The 19697-nt window shown below is 34.8% G+C and overlaps 1 protein-coding gene across 1 annotated transcript in view; it reads right to left on the reverse strand.

Annotated features, from left to right (window-relative positions):
• GPC6 (glypican 6) overlaps nucleotides 1-19697 on the reverse strand; it is a 1091020-nt gene that overhangs the window by 342308 nt on the left and 729015 nt on the right. The window contains exon 4 of the mRNA XM_041731333.1: nucleotides 55-220. Within this exon, the coding sequence (XP_041587267.1) occupies nucleotides 55-220 (166 nt within the window). The remainder of the gene's footprint in view (nucleotides 1-54; nucleotides 221-19697) is intronic.

Raw genomic sequence — 19697 nt, forward strand, 5'->3', positions numbered from 1 at the left:
ATTGATACCTACATCACGGTAACCCACGTCTCGCTCCGTGGCAACGCCCCTTACCTATGAACAGATTCCATTCGGTGTCCAGATCAGCTTGGTTGGCCAGGCAGCCCTTCATGACGTTGAGGCAGTAGTTGTTGCAAGGTCTCACCGAGGGAAGTCCTCGGCAGTACGGGCAGTACAGCATCTTCATGAGAGCTCGGATGCATCCCGGGGTCGGGCTGACCTGCCGATTGATGGAAAGGACAAAGAAAATCAGAAATAAGAAGGGCGGGAGGGAGAAAAATAAAAGATGTAACTCATTTTCTCATTGAAAGAGAGAGAAAAAGGAGAAATAGCTCCAAGAAACACCAGCAGAGGATCCAACATGCTATTAGAATCTTAACCCTTTTTTTATTTTATTTTTTAACCCTTTTTTTTAAATGAAAGATTTTATTTATGTATTTATGAGAGACACAGAGAGAAGCAGAGACATGGGCAAAGGGAGAAGCAGGCTCCCTGTCAGGAGGCTGAAGGAGGACTGGATCCCAGGACACCAGGATTGTGACCTGAGCCAAAGGCAGACACTCAACTACTGAGCCACCTAGGTGCCCCAAATCTTAACCTTTTATAATATTCTATCTTGAAGCCAGGCAGTTCCTGTCAAATACTTGGTCGACATTGTAATAATCAATTTTTGTGAAATGTCCCCGTCAACATTTTGATATCTGTGTCATTATAATTCAGCCCTAAAACCTGGACACTGTTTCATTGCACTAGAACGTGAAATGAGATAATGCATGTGAAAGCAATTTGCAAAGTTAAAAGCTCCATAAAAATGTAGATATGATTAAAGTTTAATGTGACACCTTTCAAAAATTTTCCAACTGGTTATTTGACCCTGTTTCTAAAGGAGGTTGGCAGATCTACTTCCTTTGTAGGTAACTTTTTAAAAAGGATCAATATCAACTTGTCTGGCATTTCTAAGATCCAGGCCTGCTTAGAAGCAATGGAACTGCCAAGGCAATGTCTTCAGGCATTTGAAGCTTTGCAGTTCTGGGAACTTTGTTCAAAATGGATCCAGGGTTGAATGGAAGGAGAAATCCTTGCAGTACTTCAGAAGAGCTACTAATCAACCAACACTGAAGTGGCATTTGCCTTGAATAAGAAAAGCTGAGGTGCTTTTGACTTAATCAATTCTAAGCCAATAAAATCTTTTTCAGACTCATTGAGAATTCTAATTTGACTTAGAGGAAAGATTATCTGAAACAGCGTAAACCAACAGCAGAGAAAAATACAGAAAGCTCTTTCTATGACTAGACACAAAATTACTATCATATTTATCTGATTGGTTCCACATCATTTTGGTGTTTTACTCAAGTAAACTTATGTTGCTCTTCTCGTGTTCCAGATCTGAGAGGAAGCCTAACTTGTAGAATTTGGATCTGTTGGAGAGTTACAATCTTATCAGAGAGACCTGGGCCCACGGGTGGCATTTACATGTCGAGAATGTGTAGATCCTGACAAAGCATACGTCAACATAAAAGTAGGTACTTTCTACTACTAGAGCTAATCTGTCATTTATTTTATTCTTTACACAGAAACTGCATTTGTTTTTTGGTTTTCATATTTTTTTAAGACTTTATGTATTTATTCATGAGAGACTCAGAGAGAAAGGCAGAGACATAGGCAATGGGAGAAGCAGGTTCCCTGCGGGGAGCCTGATGTGGGACTCGATGGCAGGACCCCGGGGTCACACCCTGAGCTGAAGGCAGATGCTCAACCACTCAGCCACCTAGGTGTCCCTAGAAACCATATTTGAATTTTGTTGTTAGTTTAATTTGAGTATAGTTGACACACAATTTACATTAGTTCACACAATTTACATTAGTTTCGGGTATAAAACATAGAGATTCAGCTTCTCTACACCTTATGCGTTACTCACCATTAGTGTAGCTACCATCTGTCACCATACAGCATTATCACAATACCACTGACTATATTCCCTATGCCATACCTTTCATCCCTGTGGCTTATTCATTCGATAACTGGAACCTGCTATCTCCCACTTCCCTTCACTTCCCTTTGCCCATCACCCCCATCCTTCTGGCAACCATCAGTTTGTTCTCTGTATTTATAGATCTGACTCTGCTTTTTGTTTATTTATTCATTTGTTTTGTTCTTTAAATTCCACATATGAGTGAAATCATATGATATTTGTCTTTCTACACATTTGAGGGTTTTAATGCAAGGCTTTGTTTTTGTAACATTGTCTTACTTTTATGATATGTACTGATAAAGCACTTAATACATTGTTTCGGAAAATGAAGCTATTTATTTATTTAGGCACTGAAAATCCTTGTTGTTCTTTTGATATTTTTTTTTTGCATTTTTTCCCAAATTTTTTAGAAGTTTTCAAACATACAGAAAAGTTGAAAAACTGTTTTAATGTACACCTATATCCTTACTCTTAGATATTAAATGGATTATCTAATTCCATTAACATTTTCCTATACTTGTTTTTTCACATATCCACCCATCCTTCTATCTATCCATTTATCACCTTAGCTTTTATGCATTCAAAGTAGTAACCTTTTGATTTTTTACTTTTCCTTATAGTTTAATTTTGGCTTTAACGAAATAGAATTAACATGATCAACAATAGAAAGCATATGAAGTACTGTAAATCAAAAAGTGAAGTAAAATATAATTGGTCTTATTTTATAAAGATATTTAGGAATGGCTTAGTATCCTTTAATTTTAAAACTTATTTCCCTGATGACAAGTGATTTGGAGGATTTTTTTCGTGTGTATGTTAGCCATCTGTATGTCTTCTTTGGAGGAATGTCTGTTCATGTCTTCTGCTCATTTCTTGACTGGATTGGGTAACTGGGTGATGATCATTAAGGAGGGCACATGACGTGATGAGCACTAGGTATTATACGCAACTGATCAATCATTGAAAACTATACCTAAAACTAATGATGTATCATATGTTGGCAAATTGAATTTAAATAAAAAACCTTATTTTTCAACAACAAAACAATACAAAAAACATGAGAACAAAATTAAAGAATCTAGTGACTTTAACCTTAAGCACACATTTGTGTCACAGCATCATCTCCTCCAGATAGGCTATTTTGTGAAAATGCCAAATTTTATCCATAAGTGAGCAATATTATCTTAAAATTTTCTTTTATCCACTTGTATTCCAAGTCATTTGCAGAAAATAGAGAAAATAAAATTCTCCATACAGAATTTGTGTGGAATTTCAAATTCTTAAGCATTTTACGTATTTGACATGGTAGCAGGCCTACAAACTTGTGTCCAGAGGATTTTGTTATCCAGAGCCTTGTGACTTCTTTTTTTTTTTTTTTTTTAGCCTTGTGACTTCTAATCCTGACTCTGATGCATTCTCCAGAGACCAACTCTACTTTCAGCCAACCTGGCTAAGCAAATTCTTCCTTTGACACTGTTAGATTTTTGGTTTTCTCCTTATTGGTATTCTACAGTGCTTTGCTTCTTCTCACTCAGTATGCCAGTGTAAATCTGGAGCATGTGTCAATACTAGGGATCTCTTAGGCAGTGTGGCCTCTGTTGTCATTATAACCTGCGCTGCTCTGCAAAACATGCACATCCTTATAAGGCTTTGTGATTAGGATTCAGGCACTCAATAAGTGCTTTAGAATTGAACTCTCTATTGTGCTTCTCAATTTCTTGGCAACACTGATATTCAAAGAAAGAAAGAAAGAAAGAAAGAAAGAAAGAAAGAAAGCAAGCGTTTTGTAATCTTAGCATTTAATTGTTACTTTTTAAATTTGTTTTCAAAGGTAATTATTGATTGCGTTAATTCCAAAGCTTTTTTTTTTTTTTTTAATTGTGTTGGAACCAGTATAGTTTTCTCAGTCTGACATTTTAGAAGAGTCTCCAACTCAGGGTAGCAACCAACAGAGAAAATTGAACAGCCTTAATAACCCCAAAGAACAATGTTGTTCAAGTTAAAAGTGGTTCTCTCAGTATCTCGGGAAATGACATCCCTCCTGGTCAAATAAAGGGCATCTGAAGAAGAAAATGGAGTGTGGCAGATGAAAGTTTAAGCTTTCATGTTCACAGACCCATATTTGTGGAATTGACACAACTGCATGTGTGAATTAAAATAAAAAAATCATTACTTCAAACTGAAGATGTTTAGAAGTAAGCCGCTGAAAAGAAGGTTGCTTTAAAGGCCAGTTGTGCGAGGGATATTTCTATTTTTAAATATTTAATAGTGTTTGATAATTGTGCTATAGTGATTTTCTTAAATTTTTTTTTTATTTTGAAATCAATATAGACTCCTAAGATGCTACAAAAATTGTAGAGTCCTGGGTACCTTTCACTCACCAATGTCACTAGATGATGACATTTCAAACAGCTCTAATACAGGGTGCCTGGTGGCTCAGTTAAGCATCTGACTCCTGATTTTAGCTTAGGTCTGTGATCTTAGGGTGGTGGGATGGAGAATGGCATCTGGCTCCACAGTCATGCAGAGTCTGCCTGAGATTCTCTCTTTACTCCTCCCCCTGCTCATGCTCTCTCTCTCTGTCTCTAAGATAAATAAATGAATCTTTAAAAACAATAGCTGTGGTACAATCTCAAAACAAGGAAACTGATGTTGGTATGTTGCCATGAACTAGTCTATAGCACCTATTTAGTTTTAATGATTTTTTCAACCTGCATTTGTGTGTGTATATGTGTTCATATGTGCGTACACATCTGTGCAATTTTATTCCATATACAGACTTGTGTAATGATATCACAATCAACATAAAAAACCTTTCCTCACCACAAAAGAACTCCTTTTGTGCTACCTCCATCCTGCTCCTGTTTCCTGGCACCAGGCATTGATCTATTTTCCATCTCTATAATTTTATCATTTCAAAAATATTCTATAAAGGGAATCACATAGTTGTCACCTTTTGAGCTTCACTCTTTTTTAACCGAGCATAATGCCTTTGAGATCTATCCAAGTTGTTCCATGTATTAATACTTCATTCCTTTTTATTGCTGAGTAGTATTCCTTTGTTTGAATATAACAAGATTTGTTCAACTGTGCATTCATTGAAGGATATCTGGGTTGTTCCAGAAGTTAATTATTAGAAATAAAGTTTCTATGAGCATTCAGGTACAGGTTGTTTGCAGAAACATAAGTCTCTAGGACAAATGCTCAAAAGTGCAATTGATGGGTCAAGCCAATGTAAAATAGCCTTGTCACTTAAAATATTTTTAGAAAAGAAGAAAACGTGTAAAAGTCATATATCTATATTTTTGCACAATGAAAATATACCTAATGAGTGCTTATTTCTATGGAAATCATATAGCCAAAATAATCAAATAAACCTATTTGTCTTCTGCTCCCAAAAGACAAACAAGCTAATGTAAGTAAGTTATTTAACCAGAATAAATTAAAAATGTGGTTTTTTTTAGCAAGAGTCCATGCCATTTTCCATTTTCTAACTAACGATTATAAGAAATGATGAGATATTTCTACTCATCATCTTAACATATGAAATTGAAGTGTCTTCTGAGGTCCTTGACAATGATTACATTACATTCAAAGTAGTTTCATGTTGAAAATTTTATTTTTTTTAAAACAATCTATAACTTCTAAAGATGCTTTGTAGAAAGTTCATGAGAACCTAAATTTGTTTCTTCTCTGTTCAGTCATGCAATTTTCATTTGTCCAACATTTAGGGGGATGAATAAAGAGATCTCATACCAGTGTCAGGATGCTCAGAATACATTCATTTCCAGTCACTTCAGGAAAAGAAAACAATTATGTGTCTTGGGAAAATGCAGTGGAAAGGGAACCCATGAAAGGGCATTTTGTTTAGAACTGAGAAGCAGGAGTTGCCAGGGAAAACTTCTGAAGAAAGCAATGTAAGAGATATCTATAAGAGAATCACAGGAGATGGATGAAATTACAGAAATGGTGGAGTAGGGAGTGATGAAAATTAGTCCTTCCACTGAAGCAACCATTAAATTAGCAAAAAATAACAGAATCAGCTTTCTCAGAATTTTGAAATTTAAATTAAAAAAAAAAAGTTACAGCAACCAGGAGAGTGCTTAATAAAGAAAGAGACTGCTAAATTTCAGTGATAAAGGTACTGCTACACCTCAAGCCTTACTTATAAAGATCACAATCATATGAAGTCTCTTCTCTGATTATTAATAGAATGAAACTAGAAATTGGTATCAGAAGAAAAACTAGAAAATTCACAAATATATGGAAACTAAACCATATACTTTTATATAATCAACAGGCTAAAGGAGAAATCACTAGGGAAATTAGAAAATATTAATATGAATTAAAATGAAAACACAACATACAAAAACTTATAGCCATAAACGTCTACATTAAAGGAGAATATCTCAAATCAATCACCTAATGGTACACATAAGGGAATTAAAAAAGAAGAGCAAACTAAAACAAAAGTTAGCAAAAGAAAGGAAATAATGAAGATCAAAGTGGAGTGCAGAAAACCCCTTTGGTTTTAGTTTGCTCTTCTTTTTCTAGTTCCTTATGTATAAAGTTAAGTTACTGAGTTGAGATCTTCTTTCTCCCAGAATTTGGGATAGAGGTGTGGGATCATCTCTCCTTCTGAGCCTCTAGAAAGAATCAATCCTGCCACCACCTTGATCTCAGACTTCTGGCCTACTGAACTGTGAGGGAATAAATATCTGCTGTTTTAAATTAGTGGTAGTAAGTTATGGTGGACAAGGAAACGAATACACACCCCAACAAATTAGATAACCTTAATGAAATAGATAAATTACTAGAAACATAACCTATTAAGATTAAATTGTAAACAATTTGGAAATATGAATAGATCTATGATAAGTAAAGAAATTGGACTGGTAATCGAAAGCCTCCCAATGAAGAAAAATCCTGGGCCAGATAGGTTCACTGGTGAATTCTATCAAACATTTAAAGAAGAATTAACAAAAATCCTTCCTAAACTTTTCCAAAATATAGAAGATGAGGAATATTTCCTAATTCATTCTAAAGACCAGCATTACCTGATACCAAAGTAAGATACAGTAGGAAAAGAAAACTATAGACCCATACCTCTTTATAAATGTAGATGAAAAAAATCCTCAACAAAATACTTAGCAGACGGAATCCAACCGTACATTAAAAAAATTTTACACCATGACCAAGTGAAATTTATCCAAGGACTGCAAGGTAGGTTCAACATAAGGAAAATCAATCAATATAAGAAATAATATTCATAGAATAAAGGGGGGAAACCCATATAATTACCTCAGTTGATGCAGAAGAAGCTTTTGATAAAATCCACCACTCCTTCATAATAAATACATATGGAAAATTGGGACTACAAGGGACTTCCTAACATGATAAAGAGCATTTATGAAAAATCAGTAGCTGACATCATACTCAATGGTGAAAGATTGATTTTCCTCTAAGATTAGGAGCAAGACAAGAAGGAGGTCTGCCCTCACAACTGCAGTTCAAGATAGTACTGAAAATTCTAGCTAGCGAAATTAAGCAAGATAAAGTTATCAATTTGAAAAAGGAGAATTAAAACTATCCCTATTCACAGATAACATGATCTGATCCTACATATAGGAAATCCTAAAGCATTCCCCCAAAAGATATCTTATTGGAGTTAATAAATGAATTCAGCAAAGTTGCAGGGTTCAAGATCAGCACACAGACATCCAATGAGTTTCTAACACCAGCAATAAACAATTTGAAAAAGGAAATTAAGAAACCGATTTCATTTACAATAATACCTAAAGGAATAAAAATATTTAGGAATAAGTTTAATAAAAAATGACAGAATTTTATAATGAAATCTATTAAGCATTGTTGAAAGAAATTAAAGACGATCTAAATCAATGGAAAGACATCCTGCATTCATGCACCAGAAGTGTTAATATTGTTAAGATAGCAGTACTACTCAAAGTAATTTAAAGATTCATTGCAAACCCTATAAAATTCTAATAGTTTTTCCTTGCAGAAGTGGAAAAGACAATCCTCAAATTCAGGTGGAATTGCAAGAGACCCAAATAGCCAAAGTAATTTGAAAAAAAGGAACACATTTGGAGCAATCCCATTTCTTGATTTCAAAACGTTCTACAACTTCCTACAAAGCTAAAGTAATCAAAACAGGGTGGTACTATCCAGCAATCTCACTTCTAAGTATTTCTTCAAAAAGCCCCACAAAAACCTAGAAGCAGGTTCTAGAAGAGATATTTGCACCCCATATTCATTGCAGCATTATTCACAATAGCCAAGAGGTAGCAGCTTCCTAAATGTTCATTGACTAATGAGCGGCTAAAGAAAATGAGGGATGTATATACAATGGAGTACTAGTCATCCTTAAAAAGGAAGGAAATCCTGCAATATGCAACAACATGGATAAACCTTGAGAACATTATAGTAAGTGAAATAATCCAGTCACAGAAAGATAAATACTGCACAATTCTACTTACATAGGGTATCTAAAGTAGTCAAACTCATAGCAGGACAAAGCAAAATGGTGGTTGTTGGGGATGTGAGGAAGAGGAAGATAGGGAATTGCTATTCAATGGATATAACATTTCAGTCATGCAACATGGAAAAGTTTTAGAGATCTTCTCTACAACTATGTGCATATTGTTATGTACCAAATATTTAATGAATGTGTACTGAATATTTAACGATTTGTTAAGAAGGTAGATCTAATGTGTTTTCTCACAATTATCATCATCTTCATCACCACCACCATTACCACCATCACTACCATCATTATCACCATCATCATCATCAACACTGTGGTACTCGCATGAGGACAGACATTTAAATGAGTAAAATAGAGTTGATAGACCAGAAATAAACATACACATTTAGGGCCAATTGATTTTTATAAGAGTGTGACAATCATTTAGTGGGGTAAGAATAGTGTCTTTAACAAATCATATTGGAACAACTGTATATCCTGATGAAAAATAATGAAATTGGACCTGACCTCAGACTATGCCAAAATTTCTCAAAATGGATAAATAACCAAAATATGAGCAAAATCTATAAAACTCTCATAAAAAAACTATATAGGGCAAATCTTAATGACCATGGATTTGGCAATGGAATCTTGGATATGACTCCAAAAGAAAAAAATAAAATGGGCTTCATTAAAATTAATAGTATTTGTGCATCAAAGGATATTATGAACAAATGGAAGAATTTGTTAGGTTGTTTTATTAGCCTTTTAATAATTTTAACCTTTTAACAATTTGCATGATTACTTGCAAATGATATACTTGATAAGGGTCTTATATTTAGAATATATATAGAACTCCTAAAATTCCCTAAAAAAAAAAAAAAAACTCCTAAAATTCAGCAACAAAAAAACAAACCTAATTGTAAAATAGGTAAAGGAGTTAAATAGACATTTCTCCAAAGAAGATATAAAATGGCCAAGTAGCTCATGAAGAGATGCTCAACATTGTTAGTCATTAGAGAATGAAAATCAAATTGAGGTTATCACTCACACCCCTAGGATGGTTACAATAAAAGAGGTAATAAAGAGCATTGATGTGGATGTGGAAAAATTGGAACCCATATACATAGCTGATGGGAATGTACAATGGCAGCCACTGTAGAAACATAAAACTACCATATGATTCAGCAATTCTATTCCTAATTATGTACTCAAGAGAAATGAAAATACACACCATATAAAAATCTATACATCAATTTTTACAGAAGCATCATAGACCAAGTCTAACAATCCAAATTTCCATTAATTGATAAACAAAATGTAGTGTATATCCCTTCTGTGAAATATTATTCAGCAATTAAAAGGAATGAAATTCTGAGATGCTGCATCATTGAACTTTGAAACTACATTAAGCCAGTCACAGAAGACCACATATTGTGTAATTCCACTTATATACAAAACATCCAGAATAGGCATATCCACAGAGATAGAAAGTAGGTTAGTGGTTGTCAGGGGGCTAGGGTAAGGGTGGGGAAGAAATATAGGTTGAGTGGGGGTAGAGAGTGACTGCTAATAGGTATAAGTGTTCTTTTTGTGTGATGAAAATGTTCTATGATTAGATTACAGAAACACTAATGGTTGCCAAATACTAAGTATACTAAATACCATTGACATTTCCACTTTAAATATCATTTGTATTTACCAGTGAATTGTATAATATATAAATTTTATCTCAGCAAAGCTGTTTGAAAGAGAGATAGAAGCGCCTTTAACAAGTAAGTGCCTACTACCATATTTGTAAGTTGTACAGAGGAATTACTGAGCTAGAGACACAATTCTTTATCACCTAACCAGGGCTTTATTTAGGAACATGGTTATATAAAAATTGTTTAAATACTGTTAACATCGAATTACATTATACCAAAATTACTTTGATGTGCATGACCTTAATCATATTTTCACACTTTTTTTTTTTCTAGAAGTCACCTATTATTCCAACTATTGCTTAATGCTGGTTCGGTGGAGATGAATTACCATGCGTACAAAGAGAAAACCTTTAGGCCGTCCAATTCAGTTTGAATGTTGATTAAAATGTGTATGCTCCTAAAACTATCTTCTCCTCATCTTGTACCATTGAGAGAGAACAAGGATAAGACAGGAAACAGTCATGAATTGCAAATCAGAGCCTGAAGGAAAAATATTCCCTATATGGATGACGAATATTTGTCGCACCATCATGATAAAAATTCAGCCAATTTTAAAAAATGTAATTTACTTATTAGCTAGAAACCCTCCTAGAAAAGCATGAAGCTTATGAAACGTTTGCAAGCCATAAAATGATTGAACTTGTTGGGTCTGGGAGAAAAGGAATAAACCTAATTTGCATACCTAATAGCAGGAGCTGAAGAATTTTCAAAGCCAAGCCTAAGTAACATTGATGCTGTGTGCACTTAACAACAAAATCAGGACATGGGAAATAAGGTGACTTAAGGTCTATGTCAGTTCTTGGCAGCCTCATTTGGGCTTGTCAGATTATGTCACAAATTCGATGTTACCTAGATCCAGTTCCTATATTTAATTTTATTATTCAAAACATAAATACAACTGCCACAGAAGTTAGTAAATGAATGTTATTATTCATTTTGGAATAGTTCCAAATAGCATTTAAATAAATCACACACACACAGGATGGATATTTTTCATCCATTAGAATAAAATAGCTCTTTCTACTAGTTAAATATATATTTCAGAGGGCTTTCTGATGTGTTTAGCCAATATAACACAACATCATTTTAATTTTACCTTGCTCTATCATCATGAGGGCTTGGTAAGGTTGCCTGTATTTGTGCAGTCTGCTTGATATTCTAAACTTTACCCAAATGTAAATTTTCAAATGCGAATGCAGAATGTAAAATAAGACCCTTAAGTGTCTCATCAAGGAATAGTTGTCTTCCTCAGTTAGAAGTTATAGTTAAAATATTACTTCATTTAGAAGAAACATTTTGGTGGTGACTTTAAATATGAGTCATTGATGTGAGAATCCACTTTGGTAAAAGCTATGAATTCTAGCCTCTGTGCAGTGCAACTAACATATTTGTCATGTTTCTGCTTTGGAGTACACACAGTCTGCCCTTAAAGTAAGGGGATGTAGCATTTGCAAAAACGTTAAACCAAATCACTCATTTTCTAATGAACACATAAAACTTTAAGCGCATAGTATAAGGAGCTGGCATATGGTGGGAGGTGAGTAATATTAAAATATGTCTGATGGATACAGGAAAATAGACAAACACCATATTGTGTTTTGGTAATTTTTGATGCACAACACATGGATATGAAATTTGCGTTAATCTTATCTATGTATCTATCAATCAACAGTTCTCCATGAATAGTGATATGCCTTCCTGCCAGTACCACTGCTGTTATCCAGTTTATGGATAATACAGTTGTGCATACACAGAGAGATTCACATTAGTTATTCTAATTCCTGGTGAAATCTACATGAGAATTCCCATGGCTCAAAGTACCAGCATATTTCCATGCAAAATTCCCATTCTTTACTTCATATTGCCAAGTTCTATTATCGACTTTTTCAGAAAAAGGCCTACGGAGGAAGAAAAGTCTAGAGGCAATTCTTGACACTACTTTAGTCATATTCTAATCAGTTGGCCAACAACTGAGCTATGGACTGTTATCAGGAAAGAAGAGAGTATTAAATTTGGAAATTTCTGTGGGCATGGGGGGAAACTGGCTAGGAAGAGATCCTCCAAGAGAAGCCTGTGATGACTCTACACTTCAAAATAATAATAGTAATAATAAGAATAAGAAAAAAAAGAAGGAGGAGGAGGGGGAAAAAAAGCTAAGATAGTGGTTTTTGAGACTGAAAAACAATTGTAGTGTACCAAGAAAAGGTTTTTTTTTTTCCCCTCTTATTTCAATATTAATGGAACAGAAAACTATGAATGAATTCATTCTTAACTTCACTCAATAAATATTTAACAAGCTTCACCATGTGCTGAAACTGCTCAAGGTGCTATAATGAAAATGAATGGTAGAGTTCATACTTACCAGGGAGCAAGATCCATAGCTGAGGGAGAGAGAAGGCAAGGAACACCTAGCATTCAAATGACTGGCCAAGAAATACAGAGCCAGCAAAGAACCCCATTTCCACTAAGAAAGGCCACCAATGTAAGGTTAACCATCAGAAGCCCCCAGGACAACAGGAGAAGCATAAAATGGAGTATCATGAGCATAGGGAATTCAGTGATCTTGCACTATTCACTGATAAAATGTTTTTGTTGTTTTTATCTTACATAAACATCTTATAAGGACAACTTGAGAAGAGTCTACACAGAATTACAGGGCACATTGTACCTCTCAGTACTTCTGATATCCCCAAGTGTTGTGGAAATGGGTGTGGGAGAGGAAAATATACCAACAAAAACAAAATTCCATAAAATGAATTACAGGAGGATTTGTAGAAGGATATAAAAATAACATTTCTAATTTTCTTGTGTTAATGGAGTTTAAAAGGTTGCTCCCCCAAATAATCCAGGGCCACCAGAATAATTCTTCAGTCTCAAAGGAGGTTTACTGTGAAGGATGGCATGTGTAAGTTATGGCATATTTGATATAGAAATAAGCAATATTATGCAGTCATAAAAGAGATGAGATTGTGCCATTTGAGACAACATGGATGAACCCAGAGGGTATTATACTAAGTGAAATAAATCAGAGAAAGACAAATAGCGTGTGATTTCACTCATGCGTGGAATCTAAAAAAGCAAAGATGAGTAAACAAACAAAAAGCAGAACCAGACCTATAAATACAGAGAACAAATTGATGTTGCCAGAGAGGAGGAGGTGGGAAGTGGGCAAATGGGTGAAGGGGAGTGGGAGATACAGGCTTCCAGTAATTAAATGAATAAGTCATGGAAATAAAAGGCACAGCATAAGGAATACAGTCAATGATATTCTAATAGCATTGTATGGTGAAAGATGAGAGCTACACTTGTGGTGTGTGTAGCATAACATATAGAGAAGTTGAATTGCCATGTTGTATACCTTAAACTAATGTAACATTGTGTGGCAACTATACCCAAATAAAATTTTAAAAGAAGGAAATAAGCAACATTACTTTATAGTGATTACTTAATAAGAATGATGAAATGTAAGAAAAAATGAGTTTTTCCCAGACATCTTATCCAACATTCCAAAATTGTTTTGCCCCAAAGAAGCCCTCCTAATTCCATGGCTCTGATGTGGCTATCTTTTTTGGCAAGTGTTAGTAAAAAAGGAAGGTTTTCTGAAGAAATAAAACAGTGATTCATTGAACATCATGATAATTTATCAACAAACATAACTTTATGTGATTGATTACTAAATTGGTGATTTTATAAACACTTGGAAAACTTTAGTACCACATGTGGGTGGTTAGGACATGATGCTTTCATTCCTTCTATGGTAGCCACAGAGCTCTTGTTAGGAGCATGTGCCCCATAATACCATTTTCTTATGAAAACTCCTATTAGAGTCATGTTATTTCAATTCACAGTGCAAATTCCAGGAATGTCATCCACCATTAATTCCTATATTTAAAAAGAATGATATAAAACCTCTGATTAGGTTTTCGGTCAAAGCTGAAATTAAAATATTAAGTACAGTTTTACTGAGCTCTAAGGGGTATATCTCACATTATTGTAAATCCTATAGATAACTAAAAATGAATGTTCCCAAGGACTCTGCTGTGTTTAAACTTTATTACATAGTCCATGTGTTATTATAAATATATAAAAATCTAACAAGAAAATCAATTAGCTTATTCCATTTTGCTGTGGAAATGCTAATGCATAAAGGGTGATCCCCAAACGTATCTATGGAGAGTTTATTGGTAATTAAACATTTGTGTATTGAGTATACCTTTCAGGACAGTATATTAAACTTTTGCAACTTGAAAGAATTAATTCAGCTTCTGAAGGCATCCTACTTTGTTAATAGAGAAAAACTTAAGTCTGGGTAAAAACTGGATTTTATCTTTTTTTTGGTCAGCAATTTCATTACCCTTGCCCTTCTAATGTTAATCTCCATCTAAAGTAGGAGAATATTAAATGTACTTATCGCACTTAGGAAGAAAAATTAAATTAATCTTTTCAAGTCCTTCTTGAAGGAAGTTTTAAGATTTCTTCTTTAAATTTTTATTGGCATTCACTTTTTAAACTTTTTTCTCCCAGATTTCATCAGAAAAGTCATGTTAGCATAATATGTTTGACTATCTGAAAACATATTTTCTCTTATAATAAGCATAGATTATTTCACCTTTAATTTTGGTATGTTTTTGCAGGCTATGAAGTTATTTTAAGTGATTCAAGTGCTGCCTGTTTACTGTCCTACAGGAAAAATGAATTTAGAGAACTATAACTGATAGAGGTATTCTTTTGAAATTTCTATTAAAATATGTAACCAATCTAATAGCAATGTCAATCGAACTCATGCTTTTGGTCAAGTACAACTGTGTCACAGGTGTCAAACTTGGGCTACCAATGTCATGTCGACTTGGACTAGAAAAATGGTACTTTCTTCTCCATCAGCTGAGCATGCATTACTGAACATGCATGACTCTCAGGACAGTCTTCCTTAGTTCCACATCCATTCTTTGTCCCCTGACAGCAGATCTCAGGCCACCATTCACTTTCTAGATTTCTAGATTTCTTTTTTTTTTTTTTAAGATTTATTTATTCATGAGAGACACAGAGAGAGAGGCAGAGACATAGGCAGAGGGAGAAGCAGGCTCCCTGTGGGAAGCCTGATGGCAGACTCGATCCCAGGACCCCAGGATCACGACCTGAGCCAAAGGTAAGACACTCAACCATTGAGCTACCCAATGCCCCTAGGTTTCTAGATTTCTAGATAGTTTTGGTATCCAATCCTCTAGGCTTTCAGTGAAATACATGAGGCCTTTCTAAGGGACACCTGAGCAGAGAGAGTTTTATGTGAGTCCATTTCCATATTTTCAGTCTCTTGACAAATTCTTTCCTCAAACAGACCTACCCAAACCGGCCTAATGGCAAAGCCATCTCTTTCACCATCTATTTCCCACAAGTCACAAAGACATTCTTCTCACCCATGCCTAAGTAATATGATGCATGGCACCACAATGTAATTACCTGGGGGCCAGAAATTGGGGTGGGATGCTACGAACAATTGAAAATATGCGTGTAGAGAACCAAATTATTCTAATATTCAGGTCCTATACGGTGATCCTTTACAAAGCAGATCATTTTTTAATATTTTTCTTTCAACAAAATGGAAAGAGGATTTAGTCAAACTGTTAGCTGCTAGATTATTAAAAGTAAGTTTTGAAAATAGCTACTATGTTATTTTTGGCCTACAGCTTGGAAGGAGTTCAAAGAATTGAGTGACTTTCCACTAACAACATTCCTTTTATTCCTAGCTAACCATTTATTTGAATAATGTTTCTCAATACATACTCCATAACAATAAAAAGGAGTGGAACTGATGCAGAACTATTCTCTATATAAGAAAGAATTCATCCAAAGATTTATGAACTGAAGCGGAGGCGGTGATCACACCATTTTATTAAGGAAAGAATTTGCAACAAAACTTTATCTTAAAACTTTAATTATCAAAGAATATAAGATATATGTGTGGTTTTGATCAAGTTAATAGCAATAATAATTGTAATGCTAATTCAATAGAGAAGAAAATGTTAGCACTTAGAGCCTTATGGTCATGGAAATTTTTAAAAGGTTAACTTCACTTTACATACATACATTTGTCACAGACATAGTAGGGTTATTATTATTAAATTCTTCAAGATATAAATATGTGTTATATTAGCATAAATTTCTATGAGGGAATTGGAATCATAATATGAGCTCAGGAGAAAGAAAAACAACTGTTGAAGAAAAACTTGTTCATGTCTTTTTAAATGGATCCTAATGGATTACACAGTACTGAGATATTTAGATTTTTATTTCACTGAACATATTTAAAAGAGTAATATCATGATTTGTCTTAGCTGTCAATATTTTACAGCATAGCAGAAACTACATGCTTTGCAATTATTTAAACTATAATAAACATTTTAGATAACTCAAAAAGATCCTGAGCATATATAGATTTTTCAGAATGATTTTTGGGAGGACACAAACAAAAACCGTGAAGACAATTACACTGGATCTGCACCTCTAATTCTGGTTTTGATCATTCCCTAAAGGGACAGATACCATTTTCTGTGTGAGTATCAGCGTCAAAATTGCTGAGAGCTTCAGTGTGGTTGTGAGTATGTGCCAAAGAGGTGGGCTGTGTTTTGGAAAGACAATTCTTGTTACCATGTAGAAAGTGGAACAGAGATGCAAGAAATTGGATGCTGTTATCATTTACCAGACTGTAGAAAAATATTGATACATTTTGAAATGTATGTGGACAAAGACATAAATTGAGCCCAGCACAATAAAAATAGAGGCTCTGTTTAGGTGGTGATATTTTTTTATTTTTTTTTAATTTTTAATTTATTTTTATTTATTTATTTATTTATTTATTTATTTATTTATTTATTTATTTATTATTTGTTTATTTATGATAGTCACAGAGAGAGAGAGAGAGAGAGAGAGGCAGAGACACAGGCAGAGAGAGAAGCAGGCTCCATGCACCGGGAGCCCGACGTGGGACTCGATCCTGGGTCCTCAGGATCGCGCCCTGGCCCAAAGGCAGGCGCCAAACCGCTGCACCACCCAGGGTTCCCTAGGTGGTGATATTTTTGATAAATTTTCTCTCTCTCTCTCTCTCTTTCTTTTGGGGGGGAGAAGTTACTTTAAGTCTACAGTATCTAAACTTTTTCTTCAACAGATGTTAAACTAGATGCATAGAGAAAAAAATGTCATTTTAAACATTAAAAAACAAACAAACAAACAAATACAAAAAAACCCTTATGGGGAAGCCTTGGTGGCTCCGCAGCTGAGCATCTATCTGCCTTTGGCTCAGGGCGTGATCCCGGAGTTCCGGGATCAAGTCTCGCATCAGGTTTCCTGCATGGAGCCTGCTTCTGCCTATGTCTCTCTCTCTCTCTCCTTCTGTGTCTCTCATGAATACATAAATAAAATCTTTTGGGGCAGCCTGGGTGGCTCCGTGGTTTAGCGCCACCTTCAGCCTGGGGCCTGATCCTGGAGACCCGATCGAGTCCTACATCAGGCTCCCTGCATGGAGTCTGCTTCTCCCTCTGCCTGTGTCTCTGCCTCTCTCTCTCTCTCTCTCTCTCTCTCTCTCTCTCTGTCCCTCATGAAAATTAAATAAAATCTTTTAAAAAATAAATAAATAAAATCTTTTAAAAAAAACCTTATGCATAAGTTATTGTGCATGACATAATGACATACTGTTACATGACATCATTTATCATGAGTGGACTTCATAAATGAAAATGAGATTAGTACTCTCCATGAGCTACAAGTCTAGCTTCTCAAAGAAAGGACTTAAACATGCTAACAGGTCATAAAGATCTAATGTAGCAATGGAAATTATTTTACAAATTAAAAAAAACACTAAAATCTTGAAAGGAGAAAAAGATCACGGAGATCAGTCACATGATACCCATTTAAGGGGAGTAGAAACAGAGGAGGGGCTGTAAGACTCTGAATAAAGGACTAAGGGCAGTGAGCATTTCCTACTTCTCTCTGTATTACCTTCCAAATATTATGGTCAGCAACCTCAAGAGAGTATTAGATGTGGGTAGTATGCAAAAACACTACTCGGGTGATTGCTATAAATATTTCTATGTTTATTACCTGTCTCCATGGAATGTATGCTCCACGGAGGCAGAGATTCCTTCCTTGTGTTCATTGTTCACTGCTGTATCTCCAGTGCCTTGAAACAGTGACTAACCACAGTAACGGTAAATACCTGTTGAATCACTGGATGGGTGAGTATTTGAATGAATGAATGAATGAATGAATGAATGAATGAATTGAATAAAGTTCACAGTTTCAGTATTATGAAAGCCAAAGGAGGAACTTCAACAATGGTATGGTCATGCACACCAAATGCTAAGGCTGACTTGGGGAATTAAAAAGGAGGTGATTGGATCTAGGGTTCAGGAAGCCATTTTGGAGAATTTTAAGTTAATATTTGAGGACTATTCCTTCAAAAATTGATTCTCAAGCTGAGAAACAGCATAGTGACTAAGAGAAGGAATTCAGATTTGGGAAGATATTTTGTGTATTTATTTTTCCAGGAAATGGAAGACATGAGAATGAAAATTTCTCATACCAATATGAGTAATAAATAAGTCAAACTGCTGACATAAACAAAAACAGTGATATTTCTTTATACAGGACTCTGCAGTTTTCAAAATAGTCCAATATATATGACCTCATTCAAAACTTGAAATTACCCCTTAAGATCCCCATTTCATCTCTGGAAATTGAAGTGAGAAAGGCCAAATATCTTGTCTAAAGCCATGCATCTAGTAAGTGGTGGAGCCTAGAATAAATCTCCATGTTTTGGCCCATTTCAATGTCAGGACCATTAGAATACATTCAAAGGAACATTTTTTTTTTTTTTTTTTTTTTTTTTGCTTTTGACGAGTATGTGAGTAACATGGTTAGTTTAATGGGGATTCTGGTTTAATGCACCAGTTTTGTCTATGTAAAAATGTTAGTACACTGAAATTTGGTGCTATCTGTCATGTTCAGTTACTGTAGCTATTAAATAGAGCCAATAAACAAGTGGGTGCTTAATAGCCTTTTTTACCCTTAGGAAAGGAGGAATTTCAATATCATTTGCATTTCTAAATCAAAGTGCTAACCACAGTATTTCTTTCTTTTCTTTCTTTCTTTCTTTCTTTCTTTCTTTCTTTCTTTCTTTCTTTCTTTCTTTCTTTTTACACCAGTGAGTATTGAAGATTATTGGAAAAAAAACTGATCTAATTTAGACATTTATCAGAAATAAATCATGCCCTTAGAAAATGTTTATTTTAAGAGGATATGCATTTTTCCTCCAGAAAATGACATCAGGAAAGGTAGAGGCAGATAAGCTGGAAAGAACATGATGAGAGTAAAGTAATAAACCAGTGTAATCTTCCAAGGGCTCATTTTTGTGACTGCCTATTTTGGCTAATATTTGAGTATATAGGACTTGATGTAAAAAGTACAGAATCAAGGGAGTGCCAGTTGGGGAAACTGAGTCCTGGGAACCAAAGTGATTTGTTTATGTCTTGTAACTGATTAG

Source organism: Vulpes lagopus, chromosome 16, assembly GCF_018345385.1.
Source record: "Vulpes lagopus strain Blue_001 chromosome 16, ASM1834538v1, whole genome shotgun sequence".
Classification (NCBI taxonomy): Eukaryota; Metazoa; Chordata; class Mammalia; order Carnivora; family Canidae; genus Vulpes; species Vulpes lagopus.